Source organism: Bubalus kerabau, chromosome X, assembly GCF_029407905.1.
Source record: "Bubalus kerabau isolate K-KA32 ecotype Philippines breed swamp buffalo chromosome X, PCC_UOA_SB_1v2, whole genome shotgun sequence".
In the NCBI taxonomy this organism is placed as follows: domain Eukaryota; kingdom Metazoa; phylum Chordata; class Mammalia; order Artiodactyla; family Bovidae; genus Bubalus; species Bubalus kerabau.
Window position 1 is genome coordinate 128,908,110 of NC_073647.1, and position 23,986 is coordinate 128,932,095.

The following is a 23,986-nucleotide window of genomic DNA, read 5'->3' on the forward strand; positions in this document are numbered from 1 at the left end:
CTATAAGATGGGACTGAAATAACAATATCAGAGTTGGAGGCATTATATGAGAATAGAGTCAACACCAAATAAATGGCCATCATTAGTACTGTTCTTTTATGGTAAAGTCATAGCTAGAACCCACCAACTTTTCTTGGTTTCTAGACATTAGTTTTGCCATTATACAGTAACACTCTTGTGGAAGATAGTGGATGAAACCAAGAATTTGGAAGAAATCACAGAGAAGTATGAAAAAGAAGACAGATTTAACAGTCATTTTGTAAAGTAACATGTGCACATGATTTTAAAAAAATGAAACAATTCAAGTGGGCAGTGTGAAAAGTGTCTCCGACTTCCCTGGCAGTCCAGTGGTTAAGCCTCTGCACTTAAAATGCAAGGGGCACAGGTTTGATCCCTGGTCAGGGGACTAAAATCTCACATGTCGTGTGATGCAGCCAAGAAAATTTAAAAAAATATATAATTAAAAATAAGTCTTCTCTCAGCCCTGATATCAGTCCACCACTGTCACTCTGCAGAAGCAATTATTGATAGAGTTCTCTGTTTCCTTCTGTAGATATTCTATGCATATTATTGATACAAGCGTAGAGGCACATAAATGTGCCCTTAAGCATTGATACCATTACACATATGGTGTTCTGTTCTTTGATGCCATCACCTTTTATATAACTAAACTAAAGCACTTTTTTTTCCCCTGTAGAATAGCAGCCTGACAGGTTATGAATGAAAATTTGTTACACGGAGAGCTGTATTTGTATTTTTATGAGACAAACACCCAGAAATAAATGTTAAAGAGGTTGAAAATTGGTGACTAGTGACCTTTAAGTCAAACTAGACAACCGTTAGAAACCGTATAAAAGCTAACTGGTTCTCAGGATGTCTAAAACGAACAAAAACCGTTCCTATGAAGTGGAGGAATTAAGATTATCGAAAGTAAGGGGAGGGTGATCTAGCCCTGACATAATTAAGGGCGTGCCTAGGACCTGGCTGCCTGCTTCCGAATTTGGATGCTGATGTTCTTGAAAAGAAATGTGTACATCCTCCCTTCCCAACTTCCTCCTAGGACACACTCCACCTCCACATAGTCTTGACTTTCTGTGTCAGGGTGCTTTAGAAGGAGCTGAATTTTGAAAACTTAAGATTGCAAGGTCTAGAAAGTCCTCTCACAGGGGGAAAATTAGGACTTGCTGGCTTCTGGGAAATTTTCTTTTTCCAATGTGATGTGAAGGTGTCAAATATTTGTCAGGATTTAGGAATCGCCCGGTCTCTGTTCGAATTGGAGCAAGTGGAAACCCTTAAGCCGAAAAGAGTAATTTCAAAGACCCGCTTAGAATGAGCCTTTGTGTTTTATTCTCTGGCTCTCTCAGGGAAGGGACCCTGCAGTTAGGTTGTTAAGTGTTCTTACTATGGTAAAATAAAATGATCAATAAGAGAACATACAGGAACAGGATGGTTCTGGTGTATGTGCAAATTTTTGGCATTTGCTTGTTTAAGAGGGTTCCTCGGCTGTTTAATGAATTTAACTAAAGCACCCCTTCTCTGCAGGAAGAGGGTAAAAAGAGACACACTTGGCTTCTTCTAGTCCTTGTTTTTCTTCTGACTGACTAGGGAACCCAGGACAAGTTACTAAGAACTTTCTAGTCCTTTTGTTTCTCCTTCCGAAAAGGAAGATTTAAAAGGAGAGATTTCTACTTCTAGGATACTGTATCATTTTCTTATTTGATGAAAGTTACGGTTTTTTATTTATCCCCCAAAGAATACCCATAAGGAGTAGGTAGAGATAAGTTAAAGCTACCTAAAGAATTTAATTCCTGGTTGCCCAGTAACCATTAAATCCCTCAGCAGTCAGGCAAGAATCACATTCCTGCCTTGAGACAAGATTTAGTCCTTTTTGAACTTACCCTTGGGCTGTGTTCCAAAAGTTTATTTGTAAGCTAGTTGCTTACAACTTGGAATAAAATGGCTTATAAATGGTGGTTAGGTCCTCAGGTCAGAAAATCGAATTTAACCCTCAGAGTGCCTGACATATACTGCAGGGTGTGAATAGAATGCAGTCTGTGTTTCTATGGAAGCAATCCTTTGGGGGTAGAAACTCACAATGCTGGGGTTTATTCCTTTACTCTGAAAGCTTCTCTGGGTAAGAACTGGACAGTTAATTTTAAGAGGTGTAGTTGCCTTCCTGGTCACTCCACTGACCTTTCAGCTTTCCTGTCTCTGGTCCTGATTTTTTCTTTGCATGAAGGGTTCTGTGATCTCTCAACATCCCTCCCCCACCCTCTCTCTGTCCCCTGATGCCATGCATCGTGGCCCTTCTGAGCGTACTGCCCATCACCCTCATGCTGGCTGGGGTAACAAACACACTGGGCAAGCAAAGCCCCCTAATCTCCTGTAGCAGAGGAGCAGGGAAGGCCATCCAGTACTTTGGGAGTCAGAACAACTTGGCCTGGAATCCAGGCTCTGGGCTGCAACCTAGGAAAGTTATTATACTAAAGATCTGTGAGCCTCTTTTTCCTGATCTTGAATGAGCGAAGTGATATGGAACTCAGGGCATTGTGAGCACTCAGTGGCATTAAGTGCAACACCATCTGCCCTTGAGCACTTGATCAGTGTTAGGGTTCCTCTTGCCATGAGCCCGCCACTTTTGTTTTAACCTCTTGAACTCTATAGGGAATTTGTTGTTGCTGAGTTGTTTCCGACTCTTTGCCACCCCATGGGCTCCTCTGTCCATGGGATGCTTCTGGCAAGAATATTGAAGTGGGTTGCCATTTCCTTCTCCAGCAGATCTTCCTGATCCAGGGATCGAACCTGCGTCTCCTGCACTAGCAGGCAGATTCTTTACCACTGAGCTACCAGGGAAGCCTGGGTACAAAAAGGGTTGACCTAAGAGTCACCTACATTTTTTTTAAGTCGACTTTAAGCTTGTCCCCAAGTAGTTTTGTCCAGGAGTCAAAGGGGAATAAAGGCTGGGTCGGATTCAGTGAAAGCTGAGATAAAAGGACAGAGAAACAAAGAGGTAGAAAATAGGGTAATGGTTCCCACCTTTTGTGCAGCAGGAGTCAATAAAAAGGGGTTGGGGGAGCCTGAACATTACTACTGCAAGGGGAAAGGCGAGCACTCATTGGTGTGACTTCAGAGCCCTCTAGGAGGTGTGCAGAGGAACTCAGTCTGCCTAACTCTTGGACTGGACCCTCAAATGAGTGAGGGAGGGCGTGCTTTCCATCAGGCAATGTCCAACCACATCAGAGTTTTGAAGTGATAAAGAAGAGTCTTTTCCCGCTTACATGAAAATTTCATTTCTTGATTCAAATGTATTGTCTAGACACACAGATGGGTGAATGCAGATCTATCCCTAAGGCATCCTTTCTTATTAAAAGCATCCTCAGTCTGTGTCTGGAGACAACACAGTCCATTATCTAATGAAAAGCTCCTGCCATTGATTAATTTTATAACAGCTGCAGCTAAGTGATGGGTCTTTTTTTTTCTTCTTGAGAATGATTTCTATATTAGCATCTTTAAAAGGACTAGTATCTATTCTCCAGAAAAAGTAACACATAAAGCTGAAACATACTTTATTTTTATAAACATCATACTCTAATGAGGCTTCTGCATGCATGGGCAGTTTGAGTCACATCACCCATTCCCCACACCCTCCCCCCCACAACTAGAAAGCAGCACAGTTTACTATGTTCCTGGTTACTTAAATAGCTTGAATTGTGTACTGGCTTGGACTAACTATCCATGCTTAAGGATTTAACACATTATCTCCTTCCACTTATCAAATAATAACAACAATAATAGAAACCCAAACAATTTATTTTCCCTAATAAGATTAAGTGGTGAGTACCAGCCTAAGGCAGGAACGTTACCAAAAGAGAGTTTTGCAAAAGATTAATTTGTTTTTCCCATGGTAATTAGGGTCAGATTTCCACTGATGTCCATTTTGGCATCTGTTTTCTTCACAGCGATATTGAAGGGAATGGACATGGGTGGGGATTGGGGACCAGAGAATGAAGAGAGGCAGAGGGAGGATGCAAATCACTTTCAATTAGAAGCAAAAACTGACAATTACATAAAGGATCAACTACCAAGTCTTAATCTGAGTTTTAAGGCTTCTGAATAGTTGAAAGTTACCAAAGCTAAACAGGTTTTTAAAATAACATTTGTCTTAAGAGTGATGAGTATTGGTTTTGCCAATACAATATTGTAAACTAATTAACCTCCAATTAAAATAAATAAATTTATATTTTTAAAAAAAAGGGTGACGAATAAGGAAAGATGCTACTTGGCTCAAGGAGATTTTACACTAATGAAGAGAGAAAGATATGGCCATGTCTAAAGAGTTAATGAAAAATGAGTTACTTATAGGTGTTCATATATATGTAGACATTAATTTTCAGAGAAATAACTAGTATGTTTAAAAATTCTTATCCTCATATCTGAGCCAAATCAGATTTGTGATCAGTTCAGTTCAGTCACTCAGTCATGTCCGACTCTTTGCGACCCCATGAATCACAGCACGCCAGGCCTCCCTGTCCATCACCAACTCCCGGAGTTCACTCAGACTCACGTCCATCGAGTCAGTGATGCCATCCAGCCATCTCATCCTCTGTCGTCCCCTTCTCCTCCTGCCCCCAATCCCTCCCAGCATCAGAGTCTTTTCCAATGAGTCAACTCTTCGCATGAGGTGGCCAAATTACTGGAGTTTCAGCTTCAGCATCATTCCTTCCAAAGAACACCCAGGACTGATCTCCTTTAGAATGAGCTGGTTGGATCTCCTTGCAGTCCAAGGGACTCTCAAGAGTCTTCTCCAACACCACAGTTCAAAAGCATCAATTCTTCAGCGCTCAGCTTTCTTCACAGTCCAACTCACACACCCATACATGACTACTGGAAAAACCATAGCCTTGACTAGACGGACCTTTGTTGGCAAAGTAATGTCTCTGCTTTTGAATATGCTATCTAGGTTGGTCATAACTTTCCTTCCAAGGAGTAAGCGTCTTTTAATTCCATGGCTGCAATCACCATCTGTAGTGATTTTGGAGCCCAGAAAAATAAAGTCTGACACTGTTTCCACTGTTTCCCCTAAATCAGATCCCTTATGATTATACAGTGGAAGTGAGAAATAGATTTAAGGGACTAGATCTGATAGATAGAGTGCCTGATGAACTATGGATGGAGGTTCGTGACATTGTACAGAAGACAGGGATCAAGCCCATCCCCATGGAAAAGAAATTCAAAAAAGCAAAATGGCTGTCTGGAGAGGCCTTACAAATAGCTGTGAAAAGAAGAGAAGCGAAAAGCAAAGGAGAAAAGGAAAGATATAAGCATCTGAATGCAGAGTTCCAAAGAATAGCAAGAAGAGATAAGAAAGCCTTCCTTAGTGATCAATGCAAAGAAATAGAGGAAAACAACAGAATGGGAAAGACTAGAAATCTCTTCAAGAAAATTAGAGATACCAAGGGAACATTTCATGCAAAGATGGGCTCGATAAAGGACAGAAATGGTATGGACCTAACAGAAGCAGAAGATATTGAGAAGAGGTGGCAAGAATGCACAGAAGAACTGTACAAAAAAGATCTTCACGACCCAGATAATCACAATGGTGTGATCACTGACCTAGAGCTGGACATCCTGGAATGTGAAGTCAAGTGGGCCTTAGGAAGCATCACTACGAACAAAGCTAGTGGAGGTGATAGAATTCCAGTTGAGCTATTCCAAATCCTGAAAGATGATGCTGTGAAAGTGCTGCACTCAATATGCCAGCAAATTTGGAAAACACAGCAGTGGCCACAGGACTGGAAAAGGTCAGTTTTCATTCCAATCCCAAAGAAAGGCAATGCCAAAGAATGCTCAAACTGCCACACAATTGCACTCATTTCACACACTAGTAAAGTAATGCTCAAAATTCTCCAAGCCCGGCTTCAGCAATACGTGAACTGCGAACTTCCAGATGTTCAAGCTGGTTTCAGAAAAGGCAGAGGAACCAGAGATCAAATTGCCAACATCTGCTGCATCATGGAAAAAGGAAGAGAGTTCCAGAAAAACATCTATTTCTGCTTTATTGACTATGCCAAAGCCTTTGACTGTGTAGATCACAATAAACTGTGGAAAATTCTGAAAGAGATGGGAATACCAGACCACCTGACCTACCTCCTAAGAAACCTATATGCAGGTCAGGAAGCAACAGTTAGAACTGGACATGGAACAACAGACTGGTTCCAAATAGGAAAAGGAGTACATCAAGGCTGTATATTGTCACCCTGCTTATTTAACTTATATGCACAGTACATCATGAGAAACACTGGGCTGGAAGAAGCACAAGCTGGAATCAAGATTGCCGGGAGAAATATCAATAACCTCAGATATGCAGATGACACCACCCTTATGGCAGAAAGTGAAGAGGAACTAAAAAGCCTCTTGATGAAAGTAGAGAGTGAAAAAGTTGGCTTAAAGCTCAACATTCAGAAAACTAAGATCATGGCATCTGGTCCCATCACTTCATGGGAAATAGATGGGGAAACGGATTTGTGACAGCCTCATTCAAAATAAATGCCTTGTTGGATGTTCTGCAGATCTATTTATGTCTAGCCTTAGCCATATAAGCCCTCTATTGTAACATTGTTTTAAACATGAAATTAACTACATCAGTGGCACCACTTGGTAGCAAGAATGGGGAACTCTGATTCAAGATCTCTTTACTGCTTTCTTCTTCTACCCCAAGGAAAATTGCAAGGGAAAAAATTGTGCTCTCTATTTGGTATTCTGTGTCTTGTTGCTTATAGTTCGATTAATGTGTCAGTCAGAAATACATTTGCTGCAAGTAACAAAACATCTGACTGGTTGTGTCTTAACCACAGAGGAGTTGTTGTTGTTGTTGTTGCTGTTTTTTAATAACAAACAACCTGGAGACAGTAGAGAGCTAAGGCAGAGTTCAGTGATGGCATCAGAGATCTGGGCCTCTGTTCTGCTGTAGCATCTTTAGTGAGTGACCTTTGACCTCCTAGTAGCTTAATGATGGGTGCCCCTCAGGCAGGAAGGAGAAAGGACCTTCTCCAGCTCAGGCTCTTTGTCTTTCATTTTGGAAAAGGAAACCCTTCCCAGCAGATACCTTGTTAAGCATTGACCAAAGCCATGTCTACATGGGGCTTCCCTGGTGGCTCAGACAGTAAAGCATCTGCCTGCAATGCAGGAGACCTGGATTTGATCCCTGGAGAAGGCAGATCCCCTGGAAAAGGAAATAGCAACCCACTCTAGTACTCTTGCCTGGAAGAATCCCATGGATGGAGGAGCCTGGTGATCTACAGTCCATGGGGTCGCAAAGAGTTGGACACGACTGAGTGACTTCACTTTCTTTCTTTTCACGTCTGCCTGTCTGCCACTGGTGGATTAAAGAATTGAGATCCTCCAGACTTTGTAGTGGAAAAAGACTTTGAAAATGTGTATTGAGTGAACCAACCTACAGAATCTGCCACAGCTAGATAGGCTGAGTCATCTTTCTAGATTACAAGCATTCTCTGTAGATCACCTTTGTACTTTCTCCTTTTGTTCCAACTCCTTGATCTCTGGGGGAGGTCTTGATATCTTTGTTATGTGTGTTTCAAAAGAGAAGCCCAAGCTCAGGCTGTAGTGATTCACCCAGCACAATGGGAAGTGATGTTATTTGGAGAAAAATCACATGTGGTATCAGTGTCACCAAAATTAGGGAGTTTCCTTTCCAAATCTCATCCAATTCAAACCATTTATTGATCACCAATATCTACTGCCCTTCAGTGTCAGTGATACGAAACACAGCACAAGCTGTCCCGAAATCTCCATTCCCTGTCCCATCATTTCTTCCTCAAGTAAAAGAATGAATGATAAAGCTACTTCTAGTTAGTTATATCTTTCATTTTTACCAGTATTGCTATAGACAGGATTTTTATTGTATATTGAGTATTTAAATAAATCTTAAATAAACCTTCGAAGAAGGCAATGGCACCCCACTCCAGTATTTTTGCCTAGAAAATCCCATGGACGGAGGAGCCTGGTAGGCTGCAGTCCATGGGGTTGCTAGTCGGACACGACTGAGCGACTTCACTTTCACTTTCCACTTTCATGCATTGGAGAAGGAAATGGCAACCCACTCCAGTGTTCTTGCCTGGAGAATCCCAGGGACAGGGAAGCCTGGTAGGCTGCTGCCTATGGGGTTGCACAGAGTCGGACGTGACTGAAGCAACTTCGCAGCAGTAGCAGTAAATAAACCTTTGTGAACTAACTTATAAATTAATCAGTTTCATAAATAACATGGCTTAATGGAAAGTTTTTCAAGTTCATTAATCTTAAAAATGTTCAGTGGAATAGTGTATGTCATGATGAAAACTACTTTTGTGTTTGATATATAAAAAATCATGGCTCTGTAGTATGTATTTCTCTCTGTACAAAAGCACGCTCACATAACCAAAGTTTTCTATGTGTATACTGCTTGGCACTTCACAGACACCAAGGAAATACATATTGATTTTTATGTGAGTAAATAATTTATCTTTGTGTTTTTTCCAGTATTTTAGAAGCCTGAATCTTTAAGCCCTGAGCTTAGGATATACTTAGGCCCACAGTGGATGCTTCAATAAATGTGAATTGCTGATTTTAAAATGTTTAAGTAATGATTGCTTCGTGAAAGATAATTGTTAGACTAGTTTCAGATTTGGGTTCTGTCTTCCCATCCATTCTTATACTCGTGTATTGAGGCAGTATTTTTAGTGGCACGGTCATTTAGTTTGAATGCATTAGTAAAAGGTGGGAATTAATAGCTGGAAAATTTTGGGAAAACCCAGTAAGAAATGTTTCCACAGCGTCATTTGAGTGAAAGCCAGATAACAGCTAGTTATTGGAGGAACTTGACAGTAAAAACGTTGACATAGACATGAAAAAGAGAGTAAAAGTAAATCTGGGGGGAGGATAGGGAGTGATCTGAGGCAAGACTCGAAAAAGAAATGCCTCCTGGAGCCAAATTGGTGGCTGGGTGGGAACTGGGGCAACCTGAAAAGCTTCTGTTAGGGCTAATTTGGCCTCAGCTTCCCTCATTGACATGCAAGAATGTGAGTCTTTAGGTTCTTCCAGAGAAACAAGACCATGGGAAGTCTACAGACCTCTGTTGGCCAATCATTCAGCAAGTTAAAAAACCATTAGAGGAGCCAAAACCAACCAAATAAAACCAAAAAAAAAAAAAAAAAAAAACAGTTCTGCAGACTAAATTCAGCCAGTTACTGGCCTCGGGTCTATGGTTACTGGAGAAATCATTGAAAGAGATTGTGGTTTGGGGAGAAAGACCATATGTCGAAATCTTAAGAGATAAGAGTGGAGAAATAAATAAGTAAGCTGAGGTGCAATCAGGGTTGGAATGTTAGAGTGTAGGAAAATCTGGTTGAGCTGTTCTAAAACTGGAAACAAAGATGAGACTAGCATTAAAGGAAATGAGGACATTTGCTGCTGTTTATTTTTATCATGAAAGTAGATTTACCACAAATTCCCCAACCGTGAGAAGGCCAGTAGATTCGAAATAGGTAGTGTCAACTCTATTACAAAGAAAGTATGGTTTTCCAGCCCCCCCACAATTAGGGCACAGATTTTTCTTTAAACTGTGAAGTTGGTTGTATGAAAAATTGTACAAAGGAATAAAAATCAAGTCACACTGGATCATTTTAAATGTCTCACATGTATTATAAAGTATAAAATGTAATTAAGCTGTCTCTGCCCTGGAGACTCTGCAAAGTGTGTTCATTTATGAAGAGAGTGTGGAAAGGTTGGTTAATTAGTGGAGTTTAGAACAGAGTTGAAGGAGACTGGGCTAATTTTAGAAGTTTGTATAGTTCTGATGGTTGTGTGGGTTAGTTGAGTGGCCCCACATTAGGCTTGAGGAACTCAGGCGAGACCAGTGACTGAAGGTTCTGAGACAGAGAAAGATAATAATATCATTCATCCCAGTGATGAATGGGGACTGTGTGACTGTTAGTCTCTCATCAAGAAGAAGACCAGAGGGACTTCCCTAGTGGGTAGGAGTCTGCCTACCAGTGCAGGGGACACAGGTTTGATCCCTAGACTGGGAAGATTCCACATGCTGTGGGGCAACTAAGCCCGTGAGCCACAACTACTGAGCCCGCCATCCACAACATGAGAAGCCCAAGCACCAACTAAAGAGAGGAGCCCCCGCTCGGTGCAGCTAGAGAAAAGTGCTGAGCAGCCATGAAGACCCGGAACGGCCAAAAAAGAAAATCTTAAAAAAAAAAAAAAGGAAACCAGAAGGAAAGAGCTTTGGCTTGATTTCAGTTCAGTTCAGTCGCTCAGTCATGTCCAACTCTTCGCGACACCATGGACTGCAGCACGCCAGGCCTCCCTGTCCATCACCAACTCCCAGAGCTTACTCAAACTCATGTCCATAGAGTCGGTGATGCCATCCAACCATCTCATCCTCTGTCGTTCCCTTCTCCTCCTGCCCTCAATCTTTCCCAGCATCAAGGTCTTTTCAAATGAGTCAGCTCTTCGCATCAGGTGGCCAAAGTATTAGAGTTTCAGCTGCAGCATCAGTCCTTCTAATAAATACTCAGGACTGATTTCCTTTAGGATAGACTGGTTGGATCTCCTTGCAGATTGGCTTGATTTAGTGTGGTTCTAATTGGAGCATGAAGCAGATGACAGGGAAGGCTGATCAGAGAAGGAGGGTCAGTTTAGAGACCTTGCTGATTGAAGCTCCTTCTGGCTGACGGTAAGGATGGCAAATAAGGAAGTGCTTAGCTAGAAAAGCTTTTCCAGTGGCTTGACTGAAGGAGAAAAGGCACCGTCTGGAGTTTGGGAGTAGGGTTTACATTCTTCGAGTGTGCTGCCACGGCACTCGACCCCTCTGTTTTCAGGGCCTTACCTCACTCCCAGGTTTAGTTACTCCTGCTGCCTCCACGTCTGGTGCACCTTTTAATGAGATTAACCCTCCAGCCTCCTGGCAGGGTGAAGCAGGGGGAGACTGGAATGCTTGGCCCACCTCACATGAATTTAGGCTTGCAATTTCTCCCAAATCAGCTACCATCCAGTCACCTTCTAAGCTTCTGAGGCCCTGGAGCTCTGGTCTCTTGTCATCTCGTCTCCAGTTTTGTCTCTTTTCTTTTAGGTAAATGTCAATCTCCATTCTTTTTTCTGTCATCCTAGTAGTTTCAGAAATGAGAAATAAATGACTGTTCCATCTGCCACGTTCACCTGGAAGTTCTGAGACCTAGTTCCTTACCATGATATGCAGGGCCCTAAAGGGGCCCTGCCCCTGTCTACCTGGTGGGTCTTAGTTGGGGCCATTCTTCATCAGCCTGGGCTTTCTTAGGAGCCTTAATGGTCTTCAGTCTTTTCTGCTGAAGAGCTTTTTTCAAACGTGCTGACTTTCATCTTGCTTTGTTCTTCCTCCTCTTCACATAGCCAACTCCCATCACTCTTCATCTCTGCTTAAATGTCACTTTCTCAGAGAGGCCTTCCTGGCCTGTGTCTCCCTTTGTCCTCACTCTCAATAAGCATTGAAAGGATAGGTGAAAGGATGATGATTAGATGGATATCTTTATTTTTTACCTTGAGTAACATTGGTGTATAACATTATGAGTTTCAAGTGCACAGCATTGTATTTCTACTTCTGTATACCCTACCCTACGTACTCATCCCCCCAAATTTATTTTCTGTCTGCCACCATACTAGTTGATCTTCTTAGCTCATTTTGCCCTGTCCCCCCCTTGCCTTCTGCTAACCGCTACTCTGTTCTCTGTACTTGTACATTTGTTCTTATTTGGTGGATGTCTTTTAAAGAGCTGTAAACTGGTTTAGCCTAAACAGTCTTTTTGAATCAATATTATTTTTTTATACATTTTTCTAGTGGGCAGGGTTTGAGAGTTGGAGCCCAGACTCTATCTGATCTGAAACTTAAGTAAAAGGAACATGGCACAGCAGTGTCCACATGAGTCCCTTCTCCATTATCGGGGGTGGGGGGGGGGTAGAATTCGGACCCAGAAATGGTATTTAAGATACACGGTTTCCCTCCTGCCCCCTCCCCCAAGAACTTTACATTGGCCATTTGTTACAGAAACTGCTTTCTCAACAAACCTTTTACCAGAGCAGCAAACAAGAAGCAAAGCTCATTTTAATTTCTGCTCTTCCAGGAGCACAGTGTTGCTAAGACATAGTAAGATTGTGTTGAGGAAGGCCAAGTGAGACGCAGGAGCCAGAAAGGTCTTGAACAACCCACAGTCAGGATTTCATGCTATCTTTTATTTCTCAGTTGAACTTCCTTATTTTTTATTTGGTTTGGTTTGTTTCTCTCCTTCAGAATTCTAAGTCTTCTAACATTTGTGTGACCCTGGGTCTTTTATTGCTTCTCTTCATTTTTCAGAGAAAAAGAATTCTAGAGAGTAACTGGTAGTGAATAAAGTAATACTGTTTCTCATCTGGAAACATTACTTGATAGGAATTATAAATTCACAGACTCGACTTTCTGCAAGTTATGCAAGTATGAATGTGTCATTCCTGTTTATCTCTCTGTAGGTTTATTTTTTTCCCCATTTAAGTAAAGCTCAGTGTTGAGGATGAGGTTTAAAGGAGTTTAGATTTTAAAAGGCCTCTAATATATCTAAAAAATTATAGACCATCATGTGTTAATGTACCTCTTCTCTCTCAGCTAATTCTCTCAAGATATGTTGCAGAAATCCCCCGTGTTGTTGAAGAGTTTTTGAAGACTTCCCCATAATTTTACATTGTACTCTAAGACTTCTGAAGCCTAGACATCTTGATTCAATTTGCTTTCAAGCCAGACTTGGTTGAAATTACTCCATTAGTCTCAAGCCTTATAAAGACTTATCTATGGTTCTCGTCTGTCCTAGTGACTTTGAGCTGGCAAGAATAACGCTTATTGTGTGGAGAGTCCATTTGTCTATAGGAATACTGAGGCTGGGGGATTGGAGATATATTATTATATTTTAAAATCTTTAATTTTTGTTTTTGGCCACACCACTCAGCTTGTGGGATCTTAGTTCCCTAACCAGGAACTGAACCCTGGCCCTTGGCAGTGAGCACACAGTCGTAACCACTGGACCACCAGGGAATTCCCCAAATCACCCACCTTTCTATATTAGAAGGGGTATGAGAGGAGACTACCTTGTTTTGGCATCTTTAGAAAATTTGGAAATTGATTAAAACAGATAGGCAGTAGTAGTTTAATTCACATTGTATGCAAACCTCTGAAGTTGGAACTATATGAAAAAACATCATAATTCCTCTAAATTTTATTTTTCACTCATAATCACCTGAGTGATTTGGCAGAGTTGATAGGAAACAAAGACCACACCACTCATTTATCTGTTGGAATAATCTTGAGCCATCCAGCTCTTTCCACTCATTACATTTATGGAGGTCATTGTCATTCTATCTAATAGATAAACATACTAAAACTTTGGGCCTTTCTAAAAAGTGCCCACAAGCTACTGGAAAGTTGGACCAAAATACTCCTTGTTTTAAATTCTAGACCTCAGTTCATTCCTTGGTAGCAGGTTTTTGAAGTATGATGAAAAGGTAGGAACCAGCTGTAAAATTAAAGTGAGGGGGCTTACTGTTTTATTTTTACAATATTTTCCAAATTCTCCCCTGACTTTAAAATGCTGAGGTGTTTTTCAATCTTTTTGCAAGAGCATGTCCAACAATGTGTAGATTTATGGCTCAGACTTGATTGGTCATTCCTCTTTTCTGGTGAATTTGACACCTTCCACCACTATCCTCCACAGAATGAAAGTGAAAGTTATATGCAGAAGTGAAATGAAGTCGCTCAGTCGTGTCCGATTCTTTGCAACCCCATGCAACCATAGGCTCCTCCATCCATGGGATTTTCTAGGCAAGGATACTGGAGTGGGTTGCCATTTCCTTCTCCAGGAGATCTTCCCAACCCACGGATTGAACTTGAGTCTCCAGCATTGTAGGCAGACGCTGTACAGTCTAAGCCACCAGGGAAGAAACACTTAGCATAGTCAAGGGAAATTCATTGGCTTAAAAAAGGTGCAACAAAAACTGTTTGTTGTCTGTTCTGTGCCTCACAGTAAAAGCCAAATGGACCATCACTTTAGTAGCTGGTGATCCAACTTGAGAGGGTAGATGATGTAATCGTTCCCTTTGTTCCTTAAGTTTCTACTTTCTCCATTTTTAGACCAGAACCAGCCCTGGATAAAATAAATCATGAAGAAGAGGGATGTACAGTTCAGCATGTTGAGTGCCCTAAAGTGAGCTTCCTACCAACTGCCATGCAAACATGTTGTAACTCATTTCTTGGGTAGTCTCACGCTTCTCCACTTCTCAAGTTCCAGTTGTGAGAGCTAGTGAGCTCCTCACAGCTTGGGCCAGAGTCCTGGAAAACCAGCGGGGAAAGTGGAGGCTGGCCTCCAATGGGGGACGGGCACGGGGACTTTAAGCTCTATTTCACATGCATACTTTAGCTATGTGATCAGCCCCAGCCTCAGCTCGGGACCATGTCACAGAGTCAGCAGCTGTACCGCATCTTGAGGTTTCAGTGTGTGTCCTCCACATTTTCACAAGGTGGCGGCGACCAGTTGTAAGCCAGAGGGAATGGTGCTGCCAATTCCTAGCAAAACATGCGGATTCAGACAACACAGATGGTTATCTCTCTGGAGTAGGACTTTTTAAGGAAACCAGAACTCCGTTGAAATTCACTGATGGTTACTGGATATAAATCTATAAATCTGCATGGCTTCTGTTGCAGTATGATGAAAACTAGATGTTTTCCCTGTTCCCCTCTTGTGGTATTCCTGAATCACTGTGTGCTCATTAGTTGGACCATGCTACATGGAAAACTGGTGGCAGAAGGCTTGTTCTCTGCCTTGTGTTGGAGGGAATGCTTGAAAGGGTGTCACAGTGGATCGACTCCAGGCAGAATGTGCCATATTTAGAAGGATTTGAAAGGGAAGAATGTTTGAACTGCTTTAGGGAAGCTGAGAGTGCTGCTGGAGCAAGAATGTTCCAGATGCTTGTCTCTGATAGTATTCTACCATGAGCCACACCCTGAAAGAATCACATCATCCTTGCCTCTCCCACTTGAATCTCTAGCTCCTGGAATTTGCCAATTCTTGAGGGTTGGATGGAGCTTCTGACCTTATTTAGACCACTTATTCTGAATTCTGAATACACCTTGGAAAATCAGAAAGAGGGTAGGACACCTTTAATTTATTTTATTAGTGTTCATCATAAACAAGAGACCCACAAATATAATCTAGAGATGAAGTTTTGGTCTAATTGGCTATGCTGCTGCTGCTGCTAAGTCGCTTCAGTCGTGTCCGACTCTGTGTGACCCCAGAGATGGCAGCCCACCAGGCTCCCCCGTCCCTGGGATTCTCCAGGCAAGAACACTGGAGTGGGTTGCCATTTCCTTCTCCAATGCATGAAAGTGAAAAGTGAAAATGAAGTCACTCAGTTGTGTCTGACTCCTAACAACCCCATGGACTGCAGCCTACCAGGCTATTCCGTCCATGTCCATGGGATTTTCCAGGCAAGAGTACTGGAGTGGGGTTCCATTGCCTTCTCCCCAATTGACTATAATGGTCATTAAATAATCCACAAGCCCACAGAATGGAATGTAGAAAGATAGAAAAACAAAAGACAACACAGGTCTCTATACAGAGTTTATACTTGAACTTTTAACGTGAAACAATAAACTGTATTAAAATGTATAATTAAAGACTCATTTGAGGGCTTCCCTGGTGGCTCAGTGATAAAGAATCTGCCTGCAATACAAGAGACTGGGATTCAATCCCTGGGTGGGGAAGATCCCCTGCAGGAGGAAATAGCACCCATTGAAGTATTCTTGCCTGGAGAAGTCCATAGAAAGAGAAGCCTGGCAGGCTACAGTCTATGAGATTGCAAAGAGTCGGACACAAGCTAGCGACTAAACAACAGCAAAGACTCAATTATACCTGAAGGTATAGGTCAGTCACCTGGGGATCTTGTTAAAATGTTGATTCTGGTTCACAGAGCTGGGTGGGCCCTGGGAATCTGCATTTCTAACGAGGTCAGAAGAGATGCTGATGCCATTGTTTCCTCAAATCATAATTGGGGTAAAAAGGATCTGCCCAGGTTCTCTTGGGTCAATAGGTGTTGGGAGCCACTGTGGTTATACAGAGGTGTGGGCTGCCTTCTTAGCCATATCTTGGCTACCAGTTTCTAACCAAAGCAGGTCTTAGAACAAGATTTGTCACCTATGAACACTTACTAGTCACAGAGCAGAAAACAGTTTTAAAGCCCGTGCTTAAGACTCCGTGAAGTCCCAACTCTGCCTTTTGAGAGCTTGGCACGAGAGCCTTGCAATCCACATCTGCCACGGTCCTTAACACGATGGTTCTCAAAGTGTGGTCCCTGGACCAGCAGCATCAGCAGTGACCTAGAAACATGTTAGAGATGCAGATCCTCAGGCCCGCTGTAGTCCTGAAGAATCAGAAAATCTGCACGTGGGGCCTGGGAATCCGGGTTTTTAACCAGCCCTCCAGGTGTATCTGATGTACACTCAAGTTGGTGAACCACTGCTACAACAGCAGGATTCTGTCAGCCGTCTGATTGAATTCAGGCAACCAAGAGTCCCAGAACTACAGCCGGAGCTCTTGGAATCCAGCCTACCGCACCGCTTTGAAAGGTAGAGGGCCTGCTAGATTCTTCTCACACCCCATTAACGTAAGGGCAGGGCATGTTTCTAAACCCTTTGCAGCAGTCCTTGTATTTTGTAAACTACGAATATCACTAACACAAGCCCCTCTCACATTAATTAGGATCCTAGATGTATTAATAGGATTTTAGGTGTAACACGAGCTAAATATAACTCAGGCTTTTACAGTGGCAGCCTCTGGAGTGAGGGTTTTTGATTACTTGCTAGCCAGCCACCCCTGGAGTGTGCTTTCCTGATTAAGACAACTGACCGCCTCTGCAGCATAGCTAAGCTAACACACACATACATCATTCTACACTGTCCAGGGGAGGATTTCTTTTTAACTCTTAAAATCTACTTTATTAAGGCATTTGTTGTTGTTCATTCACTAAGTTGTGTCAGACTCTTTGTAACCCCATGGACTGTAGCACAGTAGGCTTCCCTGTCTTTTGCTATCTCCCAGAGCTTGCTCAAACTCATGTCTGTTGAGCTGGTGATGCCATCCAGCCATCTCATCCTCTGTCACCCCCTTTTCCTACTGCCCTCAGTCTTTCCCAGCATCAGGGTCTTTTCCAGTGAGTCAGCTCTTCACATCAGGGAGCCAAAGTATTGGACCTTCAGTATCAGTCCTTCCAATCAATATTCAGGGTTGATTTCCTTTAGGATTGACTGGTTTGATCTCCTTGCAGTCCAAGGGACTCTCAAGGGTCTTCTCCAACACCACAGTTTGAAAGCTTTAATTCTTTGATGCTCAGCCTTCTTTATGGCCCAACTCTCATATCTATACAAGGCATACATAAATACAATAAAATGTATATACTCTCAAGTGACCTTCATAACAGTCAAGATAAATATCATTTTAATCACATAAAAAATAGCCTTGTGTTCTTTTCAGTTAGTTACCCACCCCCTCCCAACTCCTGGCTACCATCTACCTGCTTTCTGTCAGTATAGGTGAGATTAACCTGTTCTAGGATTTCATATAAATGGAATCAAACAGTATATTTTTTTACTCTTTGTGTTGTTACCCAGGGTAACATTTTTCAAATCGGCTCACATTGTTGCATTATCAGTAGTTAGTTCCTCTTTATTACAGAGTAGAATTCCCATTGTGTGACTGTACCACAATTTGTTTATTCATTCTACTATAGTTTTCTTTCCAGTTTTTGGCTCTTATGGATGAAGGCTACTCTGGGCATTCGCATAGACATCTTTTTGTGACATGTCTTTATTTCTTTGGGGTGACTATCTAGGAGTAGATTTTTGGGTAATAAGATAGATGTTTGTTTAATTTCATGAGAAATTGCTAACCTGATTGTCCAAAGTAGTCATACTGTTTTATATTCCCACCAAAAATGTATGAGAGAGAGTTCCAGTTACTCCACATCCTTGCCACCATTTAGTATTGTCTGCTTTTTGGCATTTATGTTGGATATTTCAAAGTAAATTGCAGACCTTGTTTTTCTTTGCCCTAATTTCATTTTAGCTTATTATATTTGATCTCTTCAAAGACCATCAATCTAATAATGTTGACCCATCAACTTGGATATGGATTAAATTATTTCCCTTTCCTAATCTCCAGTTAGAATTGGTTCTGTGGGTGCCATTTGTTTATGGCTATTAGTCATGTTTGCCAGTATTTTTTTCCATTCTTTTATTCATTCCGTTTGTCAGAGTCCCTGAGCTGTATTAGACCTGCTTTCTCAGAGAACAATTGTATGTTAAGTCACCAGGAAATACAACAGAAGTTGGGGACAGGGTACTGGTCTTCAAGGAGCTTTTTGGAGCTGGGTTTATGAAACATAAATGCACAAAAATACAAGAAAAGAAATATAGCTTGGTGTATATCAAGACTTATGCAAAATTTGTAAACAGAGATTTATGCTAGGTGAGATGATTTGGGGCTTAATAGACAAGTGACAGTAGAAACCACTGAGCAGAAATTGTTGAGTTGTTAATCTGTGCAGAATAATAGAATGATTGCACCTTATTATATAAAGCTAAATGTAATCCCAATGTTTTTCACTTGATTTAAAAAAAAAATATAGCAGTGTCTTTTATTAGTACAGAATATGGACAGAAACAAATATCCATCCTGATATGGATTTGTAACTTTTCTTATTGACATCTGATATCATTTTTGTATATTTAACATGCACCCAAATTTTTGATCAGCAAACATTTCTGATTAGTAAATGTGTGTGTGTGCACACACGAATTTGTGAACTTCTTTTTAAACCAGCTCTCTTTTATCCTGTCTTTGCCAACTTATGTACTTTTAAAATAAATGCAGAAGAGTTAAATAGAAGGAATCTGTGGAATCAGGCAGACCTAAACCTGGATGAGAGTTAACTTTGCCAATTATATTTTAAAATACATTTCACACACAGACACATACACATGTTAAATAAGAAATGTTACAAATGTTAACAGTGCACATCTTTGTGTAGTGAGATTATGGATAATTTATGTACTTGATTCCATGCTTTCCTTTAATTTCTTTGTTTTCCACAGTGAGCATGTATAACTTTTGATAATTAGAAAAAATGTTATATGCCACTTGATTGTTTGCTAAATTCTCATAGCTAGTCCAATGACATATTCCCTGTTCTTTTTAATCTTACGTTGCTCATGACTTAGAGGGGTGGGATTCAGGGGAGAGGGAAGAAGGTCCAAGAGGGAGGAGGTACATGTATATGTGTACATGCTTAGTCTCTCAGTCATGTCTGATTCTTTGCAACCCTATGAACTGTAGCCCGCCAGGCTCCTCTGACCATGGAATTCTCCAGGCAAAGATACTGGAGTGTGTAGCAATGCCCTTCTCCAGGGGATCTTCTCGACCCAGGAACCTGTGACTCCTGCATTGCAGGCAGATTTTTTTACCATCAGAGCAACCAGGGATATGCCTGGTTCACTTTGTTGTGCAGCAGAAAGGAACATAACATTGTAAAGCAATTATACTCCAATAAAAAAATAAAATAACAGGAAAAACATTTTAAATCTCACTACAACGGAACCAAGATTACAGTCTAGGAAATAAATATGTGTCCCTCTATTCTCTCTTGGGAACAAGAACTACATGAGCACCCTGCAGGTTATGCTACTGTCGTCCCTCAAAGAACTTAGCTTTCCTGATCATCAAAGAGTAAAAAGACTTTTTTTTTCCTTCCCCACATTGACAGAATTTCACTTTTCCAAACTTGGGGCATATACAAGAGATTTTTTTTCCCTGGCCTTTTGTTGGCAGATCATTGGAAGCTTATCTGTGTTATTTGATGAAATAACAAATGATCTTTGTTTTCCCCCTTTCTTCTTCAGCTGACCTGAATAATGTCAGGTTCTCGGCTTATAGGACTGCCATGAAACTCCGAAGACTGCAGAAGGCCCTTTGCTGTGAGTATTAACCAGTGCTTGAAATACTTGATAGTTACTCTTTGCTTTAAAAAAAAAATGATTGGGGTATTTTCTCTTGAGGAGGGCAGAAACAGCTCTCTCAAGTCTAGTTGTATCATAGAATTCATTTTTTTTCAAATCTCTTTGGCTTAGTGTACATCTAGATTGGGGCTTCCCTGATTGCTCAGTTCTAGGGCTTCCCTGGTAGCTCAGCTGGTAAAGAATCCACCTGCAGTGTGGGAGACCTGGGCATCTAGATTACTCTGTCACATTGTTGAGAATCATTCTTGTCACCATTCCTCAGCTACTGATGTTGAATTGATAAGAGACTGATCATTTTTATTTTCTAATGTATGGCACTGGCATCCGTTGAATTGATAAGAGACTGATCATTTTTATTTTCTAATGTATGGCACTGGCACCCAGAATTATCTTTATGAAACTTGAATTATCTCCCCCATTCCACCTTTATTTCTTCTTAGAAAATGTGTTTAATGTTTGAAGTACTAGCACTTGGTTGCCTTAGCCAACCAAAGCTCAGAGATGTGTATTGTTTTTTAGCTTGAATGCTAATGTTGAGATCAATGCTGTCATAGAAGAATGATGACAGGGTTGTTTTTCTGCTTTTGCTAAGTAGCATGCCTCAGTGGGAAAAAAAATCCCAGGGTGTCACACAACACTCTCGGTTCATTAGAGGGTTTATGTAACTGTTACTAAGTTATTGAGAGCCTGTGTATGCTGATGATGTGAGCACGAAATAGGCACAGTCCTTATGCTGATGGAACCTATAGTCAGTCTAATGAGGGACACATAGGGTATCCAGAAGTCTACAGACATAGGTAAACATATATAAGATCATCAAGAACCTCTACAATCTTTTTTTTTTTTTTTTTTTAAAGCAATGAGATTGCCTCTTTAAGGCTTTATGGGCACCTGAGAAAAAGTGAAAGGATAGTTTGAATGTTGTATATTTAGTCACATGACAGTGAGTTGGGTACCATGAGAACAGCTAGTTGTGGGGGTGAGGTGCTGAGGTTTGCTTGAAGAGCCACGTGAATCCAGAAAGGTAAGTAGAGTTCAGTCTAGGAGGAGCGTTCTCATCAGAAGGCAGAGCGTGTGTTGAGGCATGGGGTCCAGAGATGCACTCAGGAACTGAAAATGCCACAGTATGATAAAACACAGGAACTCCAGGGAGGGGCTGTGGTGAAATATTCAGCTGGATCCAGGCAGACTGTGAAAGGTTTTTACACTTAAGTTACACAGGGTGGGGAGGAGAGGGCGGGACGAATTGAGAAACTAGCATTGAAACATATATATCACCATATGTAAGAGAAATGGCCAATGGGAATTTGCTGTGTGACCCGGAGAGCTCAGACCAGTGCTCTGTGATATCCCAGAGAAGTGGGTTGGGGTGGGAAGTGGGAGGGAGATTCAAGAGGGAGGGGACATATGTATACCTATGGCTGATTCATGTTGATAGATGGCAGAAACCAGCACAATATTGTACAGCAATTATCCTTCAATTACAAAAAACTTAAAGACTGTAGAAATCAGTGGGGAGCCATGTAGTGGGATGGCGTGTTGAGACTGTCATTTAGGAAGATGACTCTGGCTGTGGGATAGAGCCTGCATCAGTGCTGGGGGTGAGGGGGTGGTGCACGGAGGTGTGGGGGCATACCCCTGAAGGGGAAGAAACTCGGCAAGCAGTTTCCGTCCTCTAAACCAGCAATCTGGTAGCCTGAATTGACAGAGTAGGAATGGAGAAAATTGGGAGGACTTAAGAAATACAAGGTGGCATTGATAGGCCTTAGTGACAAGTTTGACATGCCTGGTGAGGATGGATCAAGGAAGAGACTCGGGTGCTCAACTGAGATGAACAGTGGGCCTGCTGGCAGAGTTGGCCATATACACATAGCTGTGATGCTCAGGAGAAACAGATGAGCAACATTTAGGAATTATGAGTGTGCAGATGCTTAGGGAGAGGGAAAGTAACAAGAAAACAATATTTGAGACCAAGAGTGACCCATGTACAGAGAAGACTACAAAGGAACACACACAGAGTATGTTACCACATACTACGCGGGCAGGAAGAAGGGGCCCACCACCAGGCTCAGATGCTGCTGGAAGATCAGGAGGAAGTGGGCCCAAGTGTCCATTGGGTTGAGCAACAAGGAGGTCCTCAGGAACTTGGGAGAGGTTTTAGGGGACATGGTGTAGGAGGTGAGGTGGGCTTAGAAGTCAATGAAAAGTGGGGATGTAGAGAAAGTTGGTTGAGACGATTCTTGGAGAAAGGTTGTGAAGGGAAGTGGGGCAGTCGTTAGCTGGAAGGTGGAGGAGTTAATGGAGGGTACATGCATTTAGACTGAGAGAAACCTGAGTCTATTTCAATGAGTATTAGAAGACAGGACAAAATGGACATTGTTGACGGAAGAGGAGATAATAAAACATGAGTCCTGGGAGGATGGGAGAAGATAACCCAGGGCCCACGAGAAGGAAGGGGGCGCCTGTCTTCCAAGGTAGTGAGTAGGGTGAGGAGAGGATGTGAGCAGGGCCAGGTAACTGAGGAGACCTGGTGGATGCAGGCAAGGGATGCCCGTGGACAGGGCTCCATTTTCAGCGTGAAGGTGGAGGAGAGTTCCTGGGCTGCTGTTAACAGCAGAAAGTCGAGGTCAGCCTTACCTCTGTGGCTGGGGAGAGGGCTATTTTGGAAAGCAGCATCTTGGAGTTTAGCATCGGCTGAGTGTTTTAGGGCTGCACCCATCCTCAGGGGAATTTCTCCAGGAGCTAGATGATTCTGTTCCAGGTGGGCAGAGGCCAGCTGGGCAAGAGAAATGAGGATCTAGTCAAAAGAGGGGGTAAGTGGTTGGAATGCTGTCTGCCCAGTCCACATTGGGCAGAAGAAGCTGGGAATTCAGGTGGAAGCTGGTAATTAGGAGGTAGTGTGGTCAAGCGGCCAACAGATGCTTCAGGGAGGTAGAGGAAGAGATTGTGTGGAAGCGACTGGAAGGCCAAGAAGTTGTGGTCAGACGGCAGCAAAACTCAGCAGTTTTTCAGAAGTGGAACAGGTCAGCTGATAGGCTGTAGAACATGACCATTTGCATGGGTGGTAGAGGTGGACTAGATGTCAATTTCCCTGCAGCTGAAATAGGAACTTAAGGAACTGAGTGGCTAGAGTGACACACGAGTCATGACGGCCAATACTGAAATCACCCCAAACTGGACCCGAACTGGACTAAACTGAACCCAGTTCACGGCCGAGAGCTGTGAACCCTGGCAACCGAAGCTTTGGGAATGAAGGTATGTGACCAGGGTGTCTGCAGAAGCTAGCAGGAAGGTGGTCAAGGAGTGTTGTTGGCGTTTGATTTTCTACATGGTGATGTGATGGAGAAGACATGGCTTAGAAATAAAATTGTTTGGAAGGAGAGGGTAGGCCTGTCCTCTTTATCTTGGTCTCTCCAGTGCTCAGCACGATTCCTGGCTCCGAGAAGGACTGAATCTGTTTTCACGGAATGGATGTGTGAACGAAAGGAGATTTGGGCTTCCATTTCCATATAGGTTAAACTCTGAAGCTGTCACTTTTCAGCTGTATAGCTGCTAAGCTTAAGTGGTTTTTAGAGGACTCCCTGGGCCTATGATTCCCATAGGGACCTGTTGAATGTACCAGAGCTGGAAAGAGGTAATTTGGGGTGGGGGAGTCAGAGGCCAGGTGGAGAAAGTCTTCTGCCTCTTTTTCATCTTCTGTCTCTGCCCCATCCCAGAGGTAGTGCCTCCCACTGAGAAAGGGACGACTGTGAAATGGCTTCTGTAGAGTGCTATGGTGTACAGTCCCGTGAGACCCTAAAAGTTCAGTAGAGATAATATGTTGTGCCAGGTCATACTATGAAAAAGCCCCCAAATTGACTAGAT

The 23,986-nt window shown here is 42.2% G+C and overlaps 1 protein-coding gene across 8 annotated transcripts in view; it reads left to right on the forward strand.

Annotated features, from left to right (window-relative positions):
- DMD (dystrophin) overlaps nt 1-23,986 on the forward strand; it is a 2,389,494-nt gene that overhangs the window by 2,253,773 nt on the left and 111,735 nt on the right. For all 8 annotated transcript variants that reach the window (XM_055564496.1, XM_055564495.1, XM_055564498.1 and 5 more), the window contains one exon: nt 20,006-20,080. In XM_055564496.1, coding sequence (XP_055420471.1) covers nt 20,006-20,080 — 75 coding nt within the window. The remainder of the gene's footprint in view (nt 1-20,005; nt 20,081-23,986) is intronic.